The sequence below is a fragment of the Podarcis pityusensis genome, assembly GCF_964106645.2.
Source record: "Podarcis pityusensis genome assembly, chromosome: 7".
NCBI lineage: Eukaryota > Metazoa > Chordata > Lepidosauria > Squamata > Lacertidae > Podarcis > Podarcis pityusensis.
In genome coordinates, this window is record NC_138031.1 from 84,580,075 (window position 1) to 84,596,774 (window position 16,700).

At 46.6% G+C, this 16,700-nt stretch overlaps 2 protein-coding genes across 11 annotated transcripts in view; one reads left to right on the forward strand and one right to left on the reverse strand.

Annotated features, from left to right (window-relative positions):
* PACS2 (phosphofurin acidic cluster sorting protein 2) overlaps nucleotides 1–6,849 on the reverse strand; it is a 66,981-nt gene extending 60,132 nt beyond the window's left edge. For 6 of the 10 annotated variants that reach the window (XR_013988914.1, XR_013988915.1, XM_081014719.1 and 3 more), the window contains exons 1-5: nucleotides 6,692–6,849; nucleotides 4,673–4,760; nucleotides 3,057–3,146; nucleotides 1,390–1,515; nucleotides 966–1,128 (exon numbers count right to left, since the gene is read on the reverse strand). Coding sequence is in view for 8 of the 10 variants with exons in the window: in XM_081014719.1 (XP_080870845.1) it covers nucleotides 966–1,128; nucleotides 1,390–1,515; nucleotides 3,057–3,146; nucleotides 4,673–4,760; nucleotides 6,692–6,825 (601 nt within the window). In the remaining 2 variants the exon portion in view is untranslated. The remainder of the gene's footprint in view (nucleotides 1–965; nucleotides 1,129–1,389; nucleotides 1,516–3,056; nucleotides 3,147–4,672; nucleotides 4,761–6,691) is intronic. The other 4 variants (XM_081014717.1, XM_081014721.1, XM_081014718.1 and 1 more) reach the window with 1 other exon arrangement.
* Nucleotides 6,850–9,549: 2,700 nt separating this feature from the next.
* Nucleotides 9,550–16,482, forward strand: SEC22B (SEC22 homolog B, vesicle trafficking protein). The gene is made up of 5 exons (XM_081015033.1): nucleotides 9,550–9,709; nucleotides 10,307–10,416; nucleotides 10,579–10,739; nucleotides 11,654–11,800; nucleotides 15,031–16,482. Exons 1-5 carry the CDS (start codon nucleotides 9,635–9,637, stop codon nucleotides 15,183–15,185), a joined length of 648 nt encoding a protein of 215 aa, XP_080871159.1. The 5' UTR covers nucleotides 9,550–9,634; the 3' UTR covers nucleotides 15,186–16,482.
* The last annotated feature ends 218 nt before the right edge of the window (nucleotides 16,483–16,700 follow it).

Here is a 16,700-nt window from a genome sequence, read left to right on the forward strand (position 1 = left end):
CTCCCTGGAAAAGACCCTGATGTTGGGAAAGATGGAGGGCACAAGGAGAAGGGGACGACACAGATTGGACTGTGTTCTCGAAGCTACTAAAATGAGTCTGACCAAACTGTGGGAGGCAGTGGAAGACAGGAGAGCCTGGCATGCTCTGATCCATGGGGTCATGAAGAGTCGGACACAACTAAACAACAACAAAATTTCAATGGGCACTTTCAGGGATGAGTGCAACTACATAGGTTTATTTAATTGAAATTCTGTTCAAAGACTTTTACCTTGTCACTCGGAATTACAATTAGATAAACCTTTTCGTTGAAACGTAGAGAGTCTGGGGAATGTAAGCTTTTTCATAACTCTTTAAATAAACAAATAAATGGTAAGGTAAGGAATTTACAGAGGGCACATCTAGCAAAATTTGTTTTTAGAGTAATGGAAATATAATAGTTTTAAGAACACGGTTGCTGATGATGACAAAAGGTGGAAACATATCTAACAAATGGAATTACATGTGTGTAAGAGAGAGAGAGTCTGTTTCTGTGACTCTGTGTGCATCATTCAGCAACAGCATCCTGAGCATCTGGTGAAATGCTGACTTCACAACTGAATTTTTCTTGGGTGGGAGAAGAAGAAGAAAGGGCAGCAGGGACAGAACGGTACCTGAATCCCACAGGTAAAATCTGAGCATAAGGGATGAGCAAGTGACTTTCTCTATTCTCTTCCAGCCGATAATCTTCTAGTGTTGCAATTTTATATTAACTGCATTTTCTCTGGCATATATTTTGTACACATTTTTGGCTTCCTGTACACTGCTGCAATACTTTATAATGTAAGTGTTTCTTTAAATGGAAAAAGGATGATATTCAAGAGCAGATTCCCAAATACCCATTGCACCCCAAAAGTTGTCTCCACAACATTTCATCATCAATTGGCACAAGGTGCAGAAAGTACACTTTTTACAGTTCTGGAGATACCTGCAGACTTGATTTTCTGGCTCATGTGTATAGCACTGTCTTCTTGGTCTATTGGTTGGCTGGACAGTGAGAAGATCCAGATCTCTGCTACTTTGACTGCAGTTTCCTTGATGCTGCTGAAAAGATTCAAAACTTGGCCTCCTTCTTTTGGGTGCTGCAAGACCTACAAGACACAATGTCTGAGAGAGAGCGTGCTTACAAGTTGACACCCTATTTCTTACCCACTTTATGTTTGTTGTCAGAAAACTGGGGTTGGCTTTTACAGCCCAAGTCCCCAAGTCCCTACAAGTCCGCTATCGGTCAGAGATAAACACAACATCTGAATGAACCTTAGCAATGCTTTTGCAATGTAGCCTTACAGAAGACCAGAGAAAAAGTATGTTAACACCCTTTATGTTAGTGAGCTATACAGAGGGGCACATACCTCCACCATGTTCACAGATCCCATTGCCAAAGTTTTGTAGCCCAGAATTGTTCTGTTTTTATACCGTTTCCTCCTCTGCAGCATGATCTGAAGTTTGTTGCCTTCTCTTTTCAAGAAATGAGGATACTGCAAATAAAACATGTAAAGGTTTAATAATAATAATAATAATAATAATAATAATAATAATAATAAATGTATTTATATCCCGCCCTTCCCAGTTTAAAATCCGGGCTCAGGGCGGCTAACGGCAAATATAAAACACTGATTAAAATGTGACTTAAAAACAACATAAAACATTGATTAAAATGTGACTTAAAAACAACATAAAACAGCATAAAATACAACATAAAATGCAGCATCAATATCAATAAAATTCTAAAATCCAGGGGTCATTGTGGGGGTGGGGACCCAGTCAGTAGACATTGAATGATCACCAGGGCTAACTGACTAAGTTGGTCCTACTAGGGCCAGCAAGGAGACCAGGGAAGAATTTAAAAGTGAGGTCCCAGAAAGGGTTTCTTCATAGAAGAGGAAAGGAGGAAAGGGAATAGAGGATCAGGCTAATTCAAATTGAAGGCCAGGCAGAATAGCTCTGTCTTACAGGCCCTGTGGAAGGAGATCAAGTCCTGCAGGGCCCTAGTCTCGTGGGACAGAGCATTCCACCAGGTCGGAGCCATCACTGAAAAAGCCCTGGCCCTGGTGGAGGGTAGTCTGGCTTCCTTAGGGCCCGGGACCTTCAAGCTATTATTATTCATGGACCCTAGGGTCCTCTGTGGGACATACCAGGAGAGGTGGTCCCATAAGTACGAGGGTCCTAGGCTGCATAAACAGGAGGATATTAACTTCACCTTCTCAAGGAAGCACCTGGAAAGGCTGTCAGGTGGTCTCTAAGAACCCTGAGATGAATGACACTAGACTTTAATATTATTAGACCCTTCACAGAAAGAAGAATTGGGCAAGGAACAAGCCTAAAACACAGAATCTCTTGAAAAAGCAACATATTGTTACTTTTATTGGCTGGTTTTGTACCATATCGAACCACAGCTACTGGGATATAGTGCTGCTAAATAATACTGCACAGTAATTTGATGGAAGAGGTTGGGAGATGAATCAGCAGCCATAAATGAAAGCTGGTTCTCCACCTATAAAGAAATTAAAAAAGTGGATCCCACTCTCCTAAAGAGTAGACAGAGTACTTTGTATCCTGATCAGACTGGATGATAAATTAGTTCACTAATTTATTAATTACATTTACATCCCACCCTTCCTTATCTAACAAGCATTTTGTTTAGAATATAGGGCTCATTTGATCTTGCAACAACCGATAAAAACTTTGCCACTGCTAGTTATTATTATTATTATTATTATTGTTATTAAACTGGTAGGCTGTTTGGAAGGGTTGCCTATTCGAATATTTGTCCGGAATTTACCCTGTGTTTCATTTGTTTGTGCCGAAGGCCGAAGAAGGCTGGAACCCCTGCTCTTAATTCTTCCACAACACCCTACCTATCCCAAGGCAAGCTTCTAGTCTCTTCCACCTCTACAATGCCGTGGGAAATCAGATGAAGCAACAAGTCATTTTTTCATTTCGGTTTTTAAAAATATGTCCTAAATTAAGCTGCTTACAGTAAGGGGCAGGAGGGAAATATTAAGGATTCCTACATTACCTGCAGGGAAAAGGACAGTGCAAGTTCTGTTTCTACGTGCCCACTAGAATGCAGCATAATTTCATGAGACCGCAATATTCGTTTTGAACCCTGCACAGAAAAAGGAAAACAGATCAGCTATTGTTAGTCAATAATCACAGATTTGTGGAAAGTGTCACTACAGACCAGGGAAGGACAACGGCGGCTTCCAGCTGTTGTTTGATGACCTCTTCCACTGTCCGTGACTATTCGCCATACTGGCTTGGGCTTCTGAAGGAGACCCACAACAGCTGCAGAGGCACTGACACCCCCCCCACGCTTCCCACAGACTAATGTCCAAGTTAATGCAATTACTGGGCTATCGAGGGCCAGAGCACACGGAAACACCATTTACCTTCCCACAACAGTGGTACCTATTTATCTATTATTATTATTATTATTATTATTATTATTATTATTATTAATACCCCACCCATCTGGCTGGGCTTCCCCAGCCACTCTGGGCGGCTTCCAACAAAATATTAAAATACAGTAATGCATCAAACATTAAAAGCTTCCCTAAAGAGGGCTGCCTTCAGATGTCTTCTAAAAGTCTGGTAGTTGTTGTTCTCTTTGACATCTGGTGGGAGGGCGTTCCACAGGGCGGGTGCCACTACCGAGAAGGCCCTCTGCCTGGTTCCCTGTAACTTGGCTACTTGCACTGACATGCTTTCGAACTGCTAGGTTGGCAGGAGCCAGGGCAGAGCAACGGGAGCTCACCCTGTCACGCGAATTCGAACCGCTGACCTTCCAATCCACAATCCCAAGAACAGGCATAGGCAAACTCAGTCCTCTAGATGCTTTTGGGACTACAATTCCCATCATCCCTGACCACTGGTCCTGTTAGCTAGGGATCATGGGAGTTGTAGTTCCAACACATCTGGAGGGCCGAGTTTGCCTATGCCTGCCCAAGAGGCTCAGTGGTTTAGACCACAGCGCCACCAGGGCCGTCTTTAGCATATGCGCTGGCGGGGTGCAAAGATCCGCCCAGCGCCCCCAAATTTAGTTAATTTTGCGTGCACGGCGCTGTTGAGAATGAAAAGCGCCGTCGTTGAGTCTGAGAAGCGCCACCGTTGTGAATGACAAACACTACCGCTGGCGCGGCGCATCTTTGGTAAGTGAGCACACAAAGTCAAAAGTCCTTTAGTGAAACAGTAGGTATACATTTCGGTAATACCTAGGTATATATGTATTTTGTTTTTCTAGTTTGATCAAAATTATTTATTATTTCATAACAGGTAGATAGTTAAGAGCTTAGGCAGCGGGTGCCCTGCACCTCTTGAACTCCCGGGTAAATACGTCCCTGAGTGTTCCTTTCATGAACACCTAGTTAAAATTATGTGAACAACTTTGTTTCAAGAATTAAGATGTACAATTCCCAAAAGGCAATGATATAAATTAGCATCAATTCTGTATCAATAGATTTCTCAGTACCCAATTTGTAGCATGGTATATTAATGAAACCGTTTTTTCTCACTAATAAATCACACAACTCCCAATAAATAGAATATTACAGTAGTATAATAAATCACACAACTCCCAATAAATAGTATATTAGCAGCTCATTAGCTTATTATACCTAGCGAGGTTTGCATTACCTGCATTTTGACTGCAATTACCACAGAAATGAGATCTTTATCCAATTCTTTCAATACAATCAGTTTCTTCAAAGTCAAGCTGCACAACCTGCAAATTAAAAACGAAACAAAACCTGTGATATTGGGGGGGAAATAACTTAGGGATTGGGGAACTGGGCCAAAACTAAAAATCAATTTCATGATTTAATATCATCAGCAAACAGGGTTACTGCACTGACCACCCCTAACTCTAGATTGTTTATGAAAGAGCTAAAAAGCACAGGTTGCTACATTGATCCCTGTGGGACTCCACTTTATATTATCCATTTATCCCTGCTTCCTTAACCAGGTTCCGATCCACAAGAGGTACTGATCCCTTCTTGTTCCATGCCTGCTAAGCTTATTGACTCAGCAAGGTATTTTTTTCAGAAGGTTGTGGTTTTTTTTAATGCCCAAGTGCACTGTGTCACTTGGGTCACCTCTATTATGAATGGCCACTATTTTTGGCTAGCTGACAATGATGGCTTAGTCACACGAACCTCACCTCACTCACCATCTGGAGAAAGGAGAGGAGCAATAAGGACCATGACAGGAGGCCAGTCCTTCCAGAAGCGAGAGGCAGAGAAGCAGCACTCGCCGTGGTCACCCACGGCGATGCCCACAACTGGAGGTAGCCATAGAGCAGGTTGTCCCTGATGGTGCATCTCCTCAAAAGGTGCATTTTCCCATTATTTATGTTAAGTGTCAAATTAATATGTTTAATTTCATAATGTGAAGATCTAAGGCTCTTAATGTTTAAGTTAAATTTTACAAGAACTGTGATTTGGAAAACCGCTAAAAGGATATGCAATGAAATTCAACCAAGGGGAAGCGAGGAAGTCACTTAACAAGGTTAATAAGTGTAATTTTCAATAAGGTTATGATTTATGTTTGTTTGCCTTATGTGTTTGTTTATAATGTTGTGAAAACCAATTTAAAAAATGGGGGGGGGGGGAGAGGTGCATTTTCCCAAGCAGGAGCAGATAAGTTTGAAATGACCTGCTTCAGGGACCTCCAGGGGGACAGTTGAATTTCATACCAGTTTCAGAGCAATCAAGGGTAGTTTCCTATTGCAGCACCGGGGAGATCTTCCCCATGCACAGACCAGAGAGCAGCCAGAAAGGAAGCAGCATGAGAGAGCATCTGATCACCGCCCTCTCTCTTGGTCTGCGGGCCAGACTACATGTCACCTGAACTGCCGTGAACGCAGCTGCTGACATGCTCCCTTTTTTTGCTATATACCGTATTTTTTGCTCTATAAGACTCACTTTTCCGCTCCTAAAAAGTAAGTGGAAATGTGTGTGCGTCTTACGGAGCGAATGCAGGCTGTGCACCTATCCCAGAAGCCAGAACAGCAAGAGGGATTGCTGCTTTCACTGCGCAGCGATCCCTCTTGCTGTTCTGGCTTCTGAGATTCAGAATATTTTGTTTCTTGTTTTCCTCCTCCAAAAACTAGGTGCGTCTTGTGGTCTGGTGCATCTTATAGAGCGAAAAATACGGTAAATGGCAGCAGCGGGGGGAAGCTGGAGCATCCCTCGTTCTCCCTTCTGCAGCTGGACAAAAAGGGCTCTTTGCTTTCCGAAGGAGGCCTCTGCCGATGTCAGCAGCAGTTTGCCTTGCAATGCAAAGAGCGAGGAAGCGAGCTGGGCATCCGGCTGGGGTGGGCAGGGAGAGGGGAAGGCTTCCAACCAGTGGCGTAGCGTGGGTTGTCAGCACCCGGGGCAAGACAAGTAATTTGCGCCCCCTAACCCGTGGATGACATGCTCCCTTTTTTGCTATATACTGTATTTTTTGCTCTATAAGACTCACTTTAGTAGGGGCAGAGAGCTGCGAGTGCAAGCGCGTCCCCCCCCAGATGGTGCGGCCGGCCCCCCCTGCACCCCCCACGCTACGCCACTGCTTCCAATCCCCAGGCTGCCAATCCCAGGCTTTTCCCGCAGGGTATCCCCGTAAGGCGCCGCGTTCACACGACCCCCGCGCCGGCCCCGAGGCGGGACTCACCTGGGGACGCAGCTGGGGCCGGAGCCGTCCACCTCCCAGGCCGCGAACAGGTTCATGGGCAGCGGGCCGCCCGGCGCCGCCGCCACCACCCCGCCCGGGGGGCTGCCCGGACGCCCGCGCGCTTCGGCCGCCATGGCTGGGTCCTGGCCGAGGGGATGCAGCGAGCGGCTCGCCTCTCCGGCCGCCACGGCCCTTGCGCGCCGGCGCAGCAGCCGCGGACCTTCGCCCGGGACGCGCGTGACCGGCCGCGGGGGGAGGGGCGCCGGGAGGGTGACGTCACAAGAGAGCCCCCCCCTCCGAGGGGGGAGGGGGGAGGGAGAGAGGCGGGCGGCGGCGCTGGTTCCGCCGCAGTGCCAGAGGAGCAGAGGGACTGCTGCTGCTGCTGCTGCTGCATCTCGCTCCGCGGGTCTCGCTTCCCTGCGAGATGCCCTTGCGGGATGCAGGGAGGGAGTCGCAAACGCCGCCCCGATGCCGCCTTTGGTTTTGCACTCGGGGAGCTCAGGTGCCCGGCTTCCTTGGCTTCACCGTATTGTATGTCGTGCAAAAAAAACCAAAAACATAAAAGCACTCTAAACTGAAAAAGACATCCGCGGGTTTTGTTCCCCCCCCCCAAAAAAAAATTTTTTTTATTGGTTTTTACAACATTATAAACAAGCAAACACATAAGACAAACAAACATAATCATAGCCATATTGAAAATTACACTTGTTAACATTGTGAAGTGACTTCCTCGCTTCCCCTTGGTTGAATTTCATTGCATATCCTTTTAACGGTTTTCCAAAGACACCCGCGAGTTTTAAGTGCCGCGTGAAGGTTCAGCCAAGGGCTGCCTCTTGCATCTGGGAAAAGCGAGCGCAACTCTGGACCACCGAGCGCCGGATCTTGCTGAAACGGAATTCTTTGCATGCATCCGATTTTTGCAGCAAAAATGCCAACTCTTTGCCTCCTGTCCAAGGAGGAAGCGCGTTTCCGGCTCATCCTCATCACTGCGCGCATCTGCGAAGTGCTAAACACCCACGACGTGTCTTTTGCGCCCTTTAAAAGAGGCCAGCGCGGACCCCTGCAGGGAGCGCCGATTCTTCCTTCAAGTTTCCCCGGGTGGCTTTCGAAGGGGTTCCGACAGCTTCGTGGCGGCGGTGGCGAGAGAGGGCTGGGGACGGCTGCCAGCCCCGACGGAGGCTGCGCCCTGCCTTTATTGGAGGTGCTTCCGAAGACGGCTTGCCGGAGTCCAAGGAGGCGAGGGTCGCTCTCCCGCCCGGATCCTGCTGAGGGCATAGCTGTCAGCTTTTCCCTTTTCTTGCGAGGAATCCTATTTGGAATAAGGGAATTTCCCTTTTAAAAAAGGGAAACGTTGACAGCTATGCTGGAGGGTTCCCACTTGGGGCATCTGCTCAGCGGGCAGGAGGCTGGTCTGAGTGGCCCTTTGGCCGGAGCAAACGGCCCCTCGGCTTATGTCTGCTCAAAGCACACCGACCCGACCTCCCTTGCGCCTTTTCCGATCGCTCCGTCATAACATCGCCATCTTTATTTGTATGCCGCCTTTCCCCCTGGCAGACACCTCAGGCGGCTTACTGGAGCCTCGTCCCCCCTGCTTGCCGAGCCGCCTCCCTCCCATAGCTGTCAACCGTCCCTTATTCGGCGGGAAACTCCCTTATCCAAGCGTTGTGTCCCGCTGCTGTCCCTTATTGATGATGTCCCTTAAATTTCCCGGGTTTCATGCTCGCCCGGCTTGGGAGGGAAGCAGCAGCTTGGGGTCCCCCGCCTCGAGAGAGAGCGTGCGCACGAGCTGCCGCATCTCCATCTCTCCCTTTTCCCCCTCAGGGGCGCGTGGTGTGGAGACGGGTGGCTGCAGGCGGGCAGGCAGCCCCTCTCTTGTGAGACTTGCACCGTGCTGCCAGGGGAAGCCGGAGGCGGCAGCAGCGGCGGCAGCTGAGGAGGCAGCCTGAGGGAGGAGGAAGAGGAGGGGATGGGGAGGGATGTAGAAGGGTGGCACTTCAGCGGACTCGCGGGCTCGAGTCTCCCCCCCCCCCTTGGGCGGGGAAGGGCCGATGGAACTCCTTGCACCAGGATGACAGCAGCCCCGATGTGCTGCTTAGCATACCCTCCAACCAGTGCAGCATTTTAATGTAGTGATTTCCCCCTCTGCATCCCTTTCATTACTCTATTTTTATAAGTCATTTGTCCATCCATCGTTCTAATTTTTACTACAAGTTTTCTGCCAATCCTACCAATGTATGCACGGTAACTCTTTCCAATAGTTTTTCTAATAAATTATAAACTTTCCCCATTCTTTATTAAAGAGGCCCTCTTCCTGGTTTCTAATTCTGCCTGTAAGCTTTGCCATCTCGACGTCGTTCATCAGTTTTGTCTGCCACTCTTCTTTGGTCGGAGTTGTAGACCCTTAGGATCATCTAGTCCAACCCCCTGCAAAACACAGTCAGTCGCAGCAAAAGCAGCATGGCTTCATCAGTGCCGGATTTCTGTATAAGCCAAGCCAAAATCCCTTATTTTGGCTGCTGATCCCTTATTTTCGGGGCTGCTGGTCCCTTATTTTCAAATCTGTAAGTTGACAGCTATGCTCCCTCCCCGCGACCCGCCTGCTTCCGGCTGCTCCCTCCGGCCGTTTCCCAGCCCAGCCCCGCGCTGCTGCAGCAGGGAGTTCCAAGGCTCCCCACGCAGAGCGGGAGGATTGGGCGCTGTGGGCCGTGCGCGCCGTCCTTTCCCCGGCGCCACAGAGAAGCCGACGGCCAGAGGGAAGCGGGAGAGCAGCACCGGAACCCGAGCTCCGGGGGCGCCGCGTTCCGCCCGGGCCTTTAAACCACCGGAACGGAAGTGGGCCGGAGCATTTTCCCCCACGAACCCGGAAGTTCCCTTTCGCCTTCCGGCCAGCTCCGCTGTGTGGGCCGTGGCGCAGCGGCAGCCGCGGGTGCGAGGCAGGCGGCCATGGTGCTCCTCACCGTCATCGCGCGGGTGGCCGACGGGCTTCCTCTGGCCGCCTCCATGCAGGAAGACGAGCAGGTGAGCGGCGGCCGGGCCAAGCCAGGCCTCCACCTCCTGCTCCCGGGACTCCGGGCGCGGCTACTCGGAAGCAGGAGCCCTGCGCGATCCTGGCTCCAAAGGCGCCGCCTCCGTCGGTCCGCTGGAGATGTCGGCCTCGGGGCTCCCCGCCAGGCCTGCCTGGGAGGTCCGCGGTTGCTGAGCGGGCCCGGCCGAGAATGGCCCTCCTGGCTCCTGAAGTCGAGGGCCGGATGAAACTGCTTCTCTTCCCACCCCCCCCACCGCAAGAGAGAGCCCCCACCCCCCATCTAAGAGATGAGGCAGGCAGTGACAGCCTGCCTGCCTTCCTTCTCCTCTCTGAATATTTTGCTTTCTTAGAAGAACACATTGTGGGGGCTGGGAATCCTGAGCTGAAATTTCGGGGCTCCAGCTGGGTGCCTTTTCCGTTGTTGTATAGAGGAAACAGTCTAGTAGCAGCAGCAGAAGGGGAAGCATTTCGGTTTGGTTATTCTTGACCCAGTTCCTATTGGCTCAGTGACTGACACTTTGCTCTGAGCAAAGGCCAGTGCTTTGTCAGCCTGTTGGAGCTTTGCATTAAAGATTTGTGTTGTTTTGTAGTCTGGTAGAGACCTGCAGCAGTACCAGAGCCAAGCCAAACAGCTGTTCCGGAAGCTCAATGAACAGTCTCCGACCAGATGCACCTTGGAAGCAGGAGCCATGACTTTTCAGTAAGTACAAGAAAAACTCCGGTGCAGAGGCTCAGTAGGGAGTTGTAGACCATATACTGGATTAGGGGTTGCTAGAGAAGATGATTGCTCTGTGTCTTTAGGGAAAATTTGGGAAATATGGAAGTTGGTTTGCTGTCAGACCTGTTGTATCTTCTTTTGCAGTTACATCATTGAGAGAGGGGTGTGTTACCTGGTGTTGTGTGAAGCTGCCTTCCCCAAAAAGCTGGCCTTTGCATACCTGGAAGATTTGCACTCAGAATTTGATGAGCAGCATGGAAAGAAAGTCCCAACGGTGTCCAGGCCCTATTCTTTCATTGAGTTTGGTGAGGTTCTTCCCCTTCCTCATCAGGCAAAGGCCTGCCTGCAAGGTTCCTTTAGTAGTCCTGATGGCGGCTTCTCCTCCTTGTGCCATCCCTACTTCTCCCTCCTGGAAAGTTTCTTGCATTAGCACAGTCCTTTAAAAAATAATAATTGCTGTCCTCTAAAAAGACCCCGGAGACTGGATCCTCCCAGAAGCTTTACAGAATATCAGGTCAGATTATGCAAATATCCCTTTCCCTCACACAAATACAGTGGACTCTGACATTCTTTGTTCTTGGGTGATCTGTGTCATCTGAGTTGCTCTGAGCCCGGCCTTGGCTGGGGAGGGCGGGGTATAAATAAAATTATTATTATTATTATTATTATTATTATTATTATTATTATCGCTTATAAACACTCTTGTACTTAGGACCAGTGAGAGTTTCTGAATGCTTGTCACCATGGTTGCTCAACCTTGATAGGAAAATTATGGACTATATTACATGTGATGCTGCAACCATCATTAAGTTGCACACCTGTGTTACACAAAAACACCTATTTAGCAATAGGTGAATGTGAGTTCCAATTTTCATAAGTATCTCAATGCACAGGGAGAGTAGATTTAACCCTTCCCAACTGTTACCACAGTGACAATTCCCATCCCACCCTATTATTAGCTTTAGAAGAAAATGCTCTAAAGCATGCCAATGGAGCTAACAGTCTTGGGGAGCCAATTTTCATTAGGACCATGATTGTGGAGACAAGGTTAAACCTCCTCTCCACTGAATGCTACAATGAAAATTGCCACCAAAAAGGATAATTGGTGGACAACCAAGACTGACCACATGTGTGGAACTGATAAATAAAAGACATAAATTAGCTGTTGAACACTGAAGGGAAGAGAGACTAATTCATGAGCAGCTACCTCTTGTTTCAGATACTTATATCCAGAAAACCAAGAAACTATATATTGACAGTCGTGCAAGAAGAAACCTTGGCTCCATCAACACAGAGTTGCAGGATGTACAGAGAATCATGGTAGCTAACATTGAAGAAGTTCTACAACGAGGCGAGGCACTTTCAGGTACGGTGACTGTTGCATGCACAAGCTGCTCTTGCCTTTTTATGGGATGATCAGGTGCGATTGTAGCCTATGCAGTAGGAACAGGGGAAGCTGTGGCAAGCTGCTTTGTGCAATATAACACACCCTGTCTGCACATGCACTTTCCCTACATTAAGATATTCAACAGATGCTTTATTACGGGGGCCCACACCATTGGAATTGCAGTAAGTGGCTACTTTCTCCCTTGTGGTGCTCCAAGATGGAATGTGTTCCAGCTCTGATGTTGCTTTGATGTCATGTCATAAATATTCAAATGACTTTTTATGTAGGCTCACCCCCCCCCCCATTTTGTGGCTTGCCCTGTGATTTTTTGGTAAAGGGTGGGACATAAATAAAATAAATAAATGAGAACACTTTTTAATATATCCAGGCTTCATAAATGTTTGTTTATACATGTTTTATATTTACTCATGATTTTATTCTGCTCTTACATGTTTTTTTCCTGCTTCTACAGCATTATCTGTATATGTTAACTGCTTTTATTCTGATTTGCTTTGCTTTATTAAGTCCCCTGGAAACTTGCTTAAAGGGTGTAGTAGAATACCAGGAATAATTTCTATCATGTCATGCACCATAGCAAGCATGACAATTTCCAGCCTTGGCCAGGCAAAAACCTGTTGACCCCTGTTCCCCAAAACTCTGTTAGTGGTGCTCCAGCAGTCATCTCTGCTCTGGTTTCTCATCTCCTTCCCCATTCAACAAATCTTTATTCTTCTCCTTAGAATTAAAGCACCCTACAGCTTTGCCCTGTACTAGTGTTAAGCCCTTAGTCAATGACATGTTGTGCCCTATGATCTTCCCCAAACTTGACTGCATTCTTATAGCATCTTAAAGTCTCCTACTCTTTTCTGTTCTTTCGCAATCCCTTGTACCTTGAACTCTCCCCCATAACACCTGGGTGTTACTACTTATTTCTTTTTCTTTAAATCATAGAGTTGGAAGGGACCCTAAGGGTCATCTAGTCCAACCCCCTGCAGTTCAGGAATATCAGCTAAAACATCCATGACAGATGGCCATCCAACATCTGCTTAAAAACATCCAGTGAAGGAGAGTCCACCACCCTCCGAGGTGGGTTCCACTGGCAAACAGCTCTTACCATCAGAAAGCTCTTCCTGATTTGTCAGAATCTCCTTTCTTGTTCAGGGCCTACCCTTTGGAGCAGGAGAAAACAAGCTTGCTCCATCTTCCATGTGGCAGTTCTTTAGTTATTTGAAAATGGCTACCCTATCTCCTCAGTCTCCTCTTTTGCAGGCTAAACCTACCCAGCTCCCTCAACCATTCTTCATAAGGCTTGGTTTCCAAATCCTTCGTCATATTGATCATCCCTTATTTCCAGTTAAATCAGGCCTAAGTATATGTATCTTCTTTTGCTTGCTTTCTTCCCATGTTACCATTGCATATCGCATTCTTCATCTTTTTTTTCTTTTGTTCATCATGCTTAATTTATAAGTTCCTCAGAACAGAGATCTGCCTTTTCTGATTTTGCCCTAAAGCCAAAGCAGGCAGAATGTCCATCTCAATTGTATGTCGAACAAGCTGGCTTGTTTATGGTAGGTATCTTCATACCTCATTGCTTCAGCAATGGGACCTGGCCTGGAACCATGTCTAACTTGGCAGTGGTAGCAGTAGTCACCCATCACTTGGGCAAATGGTATAGTACCTTTCTTCTCTGTGATGGAACTCCAGCTCTGTAGCTTCTGCTTCTCCACCTCTGTAGCTTTTGCTTCATACTTTTCAAATTTTCTTGCTTCCTCTTTTGTTTGAGCAGCAATTGAGCAGTTCAGATGTGAACTTATACAGTTTGCCATTACCTGTCCCACCCCAGACCCAAAATGTGGGAGGTACATTATTGTAGAATTCAGGGCAGTTGTTGAAAGTCTGACAAACTGTTCTTCCACTTGCTGTGCCCATAATATGTGTGTCCAGCTTCTCTTTTAATGGAGAAGTGGGGCTTACTTCCAAGGGCACAGGAAAAGAAGGGGGTGGGTGGTGGCAGCAGCAGGGGAGGCGGTGAGCAGGTGATGAGTTATTAGCAGTAGTTGGATCTTGGTATATAAATATTTGGGGCATGTATCCCACAGAATACAAGAACTGAAAGTCTGTGAGGGGGGTTACTTGCAAGTAGTTTCAGAAAGGGTAGGGGAGCAGCCTGAGGTCCTCATAAATGGCAGGTGCACAGGCTGTTACATAGGCAGACGTCCATTGATTCAGGAAAAAAATTGACTGGTTTATTCAGAGGGTTGCATTGCAGAGAAAGAATGCAGTTTTGCATGCTTCTGACATGAGTTTAGGATGCACAGTTCGCATTCAGTTTACACGTTAAAAATGATACACCAGAGCTCATGGGGAATAATAAACTCAGAACAGTGACTAACAGTATTAGCTATTGATTAGGACACTTTTGAATGAGAAACTTACACATCACATATTGACCAAATCTTTGCTGTAACACAATTCAAAAGTTGTAGGGGAAGATGGTTTCGCTCAGTCCTCATTCATCCTGCCCATAGCAGCTTCTGGATTCCATGACTTCCCAGCCTCAGTTTCTCAGCTAGTACTTCCACCACCTTATCGCCGCAACGTCAGAGTTCTAAAAACCAAGGAGAAGTTTTTAATAAACTCTTGCTTGGGTCCTAAGATACATTAACCTACGGGAATAAATGGAAGGGCAGTTTCCCTCCCATTCCCCACTTGCAGCTGCTTGTGACCCCTCTGAAAAGCTTTGCAGAAAGTGGGGTGGGAGCCTCCTTCAAATCAATAGAGGAAGGATGGGAGAAGACACATCCCTTTTGTGAACTTCCTTTACTTATCTTAGAGTCTAAACCTGACTATGGCAGCCCCCCCCCATGTCCCCTCCTAAATTCTTCAGAAGAGTCCCACATCCCTCCAGAAAGACTTTTCAGATGATGGGTGGCTGCTGGAATAAATGTAAGCCACTTTTTCTAACCAAAAGCAAACTTTTTGATTAACAGCAGATAATAGACACTGGGTGCTTGACAGAAACTGTCATCCTCCTGTAATTTTTCCAGCAAGGAAAAGGAAAACATCTGCTCTTAGGTCAGACTGAAGTCAGCAGATTCGGGCCTTTAATTTGAAACATAACATGAATCTATGGCAATGCGATATAAATTCGTAACTGCACACCTACAAATACTAATGTGTCTTATTAATTATTTGTTCTTTTGAAACAGCTTTGGATTCCAAGGCAAACAATCTGTCCAGTTTGTCGAAGAAATATCGCCAGGATGCAAAATATTTGAACATGCGTTCCACCTATGCCAAGCTCGCGGCTGTCGCCGTGTTCTTTATCATGTTGATTGTCTATGTGAGGTTCTGGTGGCTTTGAGAGGTTTCCAGGCACCAAAGAGGGACAGCTAGTAACACAGCAGATTCATAGTTGCAAGATGCCAAGATCACCGGAATGTACATTAGAAGCCCCAAATGGGATGACTGTATAGTGAGAATTGCTGCTACTTTCCGGTGAATCTTAATTCCCAAATGTCAAAGCTTCCTGGATTTTCTTTTGCACTTAGAAGACATGAAATTTGTCCATCCCACTAGCAGCACGATTTCCATCCCTAATGTGAGAGGGAAGTCCTGAGTTGGCTTATGAGGCTGATTCACAGCTTTCGCGTTGATGCTGCAGTAGACACCCCTCTCTCCCTGTAAATGATCCCAGCCCTCATAGTAAAGGGACTCTAATGAACATTCCTGGTGCTAGTAATATTTTCTTAAGGGTCTGGATCTTGCTACTTGTGCAGAAATTCCTGTTTAAAGGCTGAGTCTTTACTGTACTTCCGACATACTGACATTACACCATTAATTTCTTAAACAGGTAGGAAATTCTGGTTCAGTAGACTTCATTATTGTTAGATATATTGAATCATTACACCATTGATTTAGAAAGTAGATAAGAAATTCTGCTTCAGCAGACTTCATTAAGTGCTCAGTATAATGTTGAAATAGTTGTCACCGAATTAAATTACAAGCACGTAATTCATCTTCATTTCAGATAAATCTATGTTTTTAAAACCAACAGCAAGTTCCACATTCTCTGCATATTTTACAGGGAGGGGCTTGGCGTCTCCTGCTTGTTGGGTTTTTCCTCTCTCCCGCAAATGTCACTATTTCTTTTGCTTTGTGCAGTCTGTAAGACAACCTACTATTTGGATCTCGTGGCACACGAAAGGGCTGAAGAAGAGCAGGTCTCTTCCTGAATTCTTGACAGTCTGTGCTTTGAAAAATTAAGCTCCTTTGTCAGTCTCTTCTTCACTGTATCTTTGTCTATTTCCCACTTCTGTATAGCAAACCTGTGGAGCAGAAACCGTTAGTGTCCTGAACTCTGGTATCTGTGTCTGAGGACTGATGACTCTCAGAGGGATGCTATCATGCAGTGTGAAAAGTATTTTCAGATGTGTCTTAAGAGCGAATCTCAAATAAGGAGCTAGTAAAACTAATCTCCCATGTGTTCTCAGGCAGCCTGTCTGAGTATTTGCAAGGGGAAGAGAAAAGGAGTTGAAGAGCAGAACACCACATACTATGTTTCCATCAGAGATAATGAAAAGAAAATTGGTTTTATTTATTTCAATGGGCAAGCGCATTATTACAGCTCTCTCTTAAAAATAAAAGGTGAATTCACAGCATTTTATCGAACAATTTTTAATTTGAAGTTTTGAAGCTCAAGCAGATATATATAACCACCCTTTTTTGATAGTTAGTAGTTTGGTAGCTCATGGGAATGTTGTAGTGGACATTGGGTTGTGTCCAGCTAAAGTAATTACATGACTGAAGGAATGGAATTCGCCCTCCCTGCTCCATCCTCAAACCTGCTCCAGGCCATGTGTGTCTGTGTGTATGTATG

Bases quoted from the DNA above. Each gene is read 5' to 3' on its own strand.
- SEC22B (XM_081015033.1), top strand. From the start codon at position 9,635: ATGGTGCTCCTCACCGTCATCGCGCGGGTGGCCGACGGGCTTCCTCTG. The intron at 9,710-10,306 runs GTGAGCGGCGGC...GTTGTTTTGTAG, and splicing joins CCATGCAGGAAGACGAGCAG to TCTGGTAGAGACCTGCAGCA. The intron at 11,801-15,030 runs GTACGGTGACTG...CTTTTGAAACAG, and splicing joins ACGAGGCGAGGCACTTTCAG to CTTTGGATTCCAAGGCAAAC.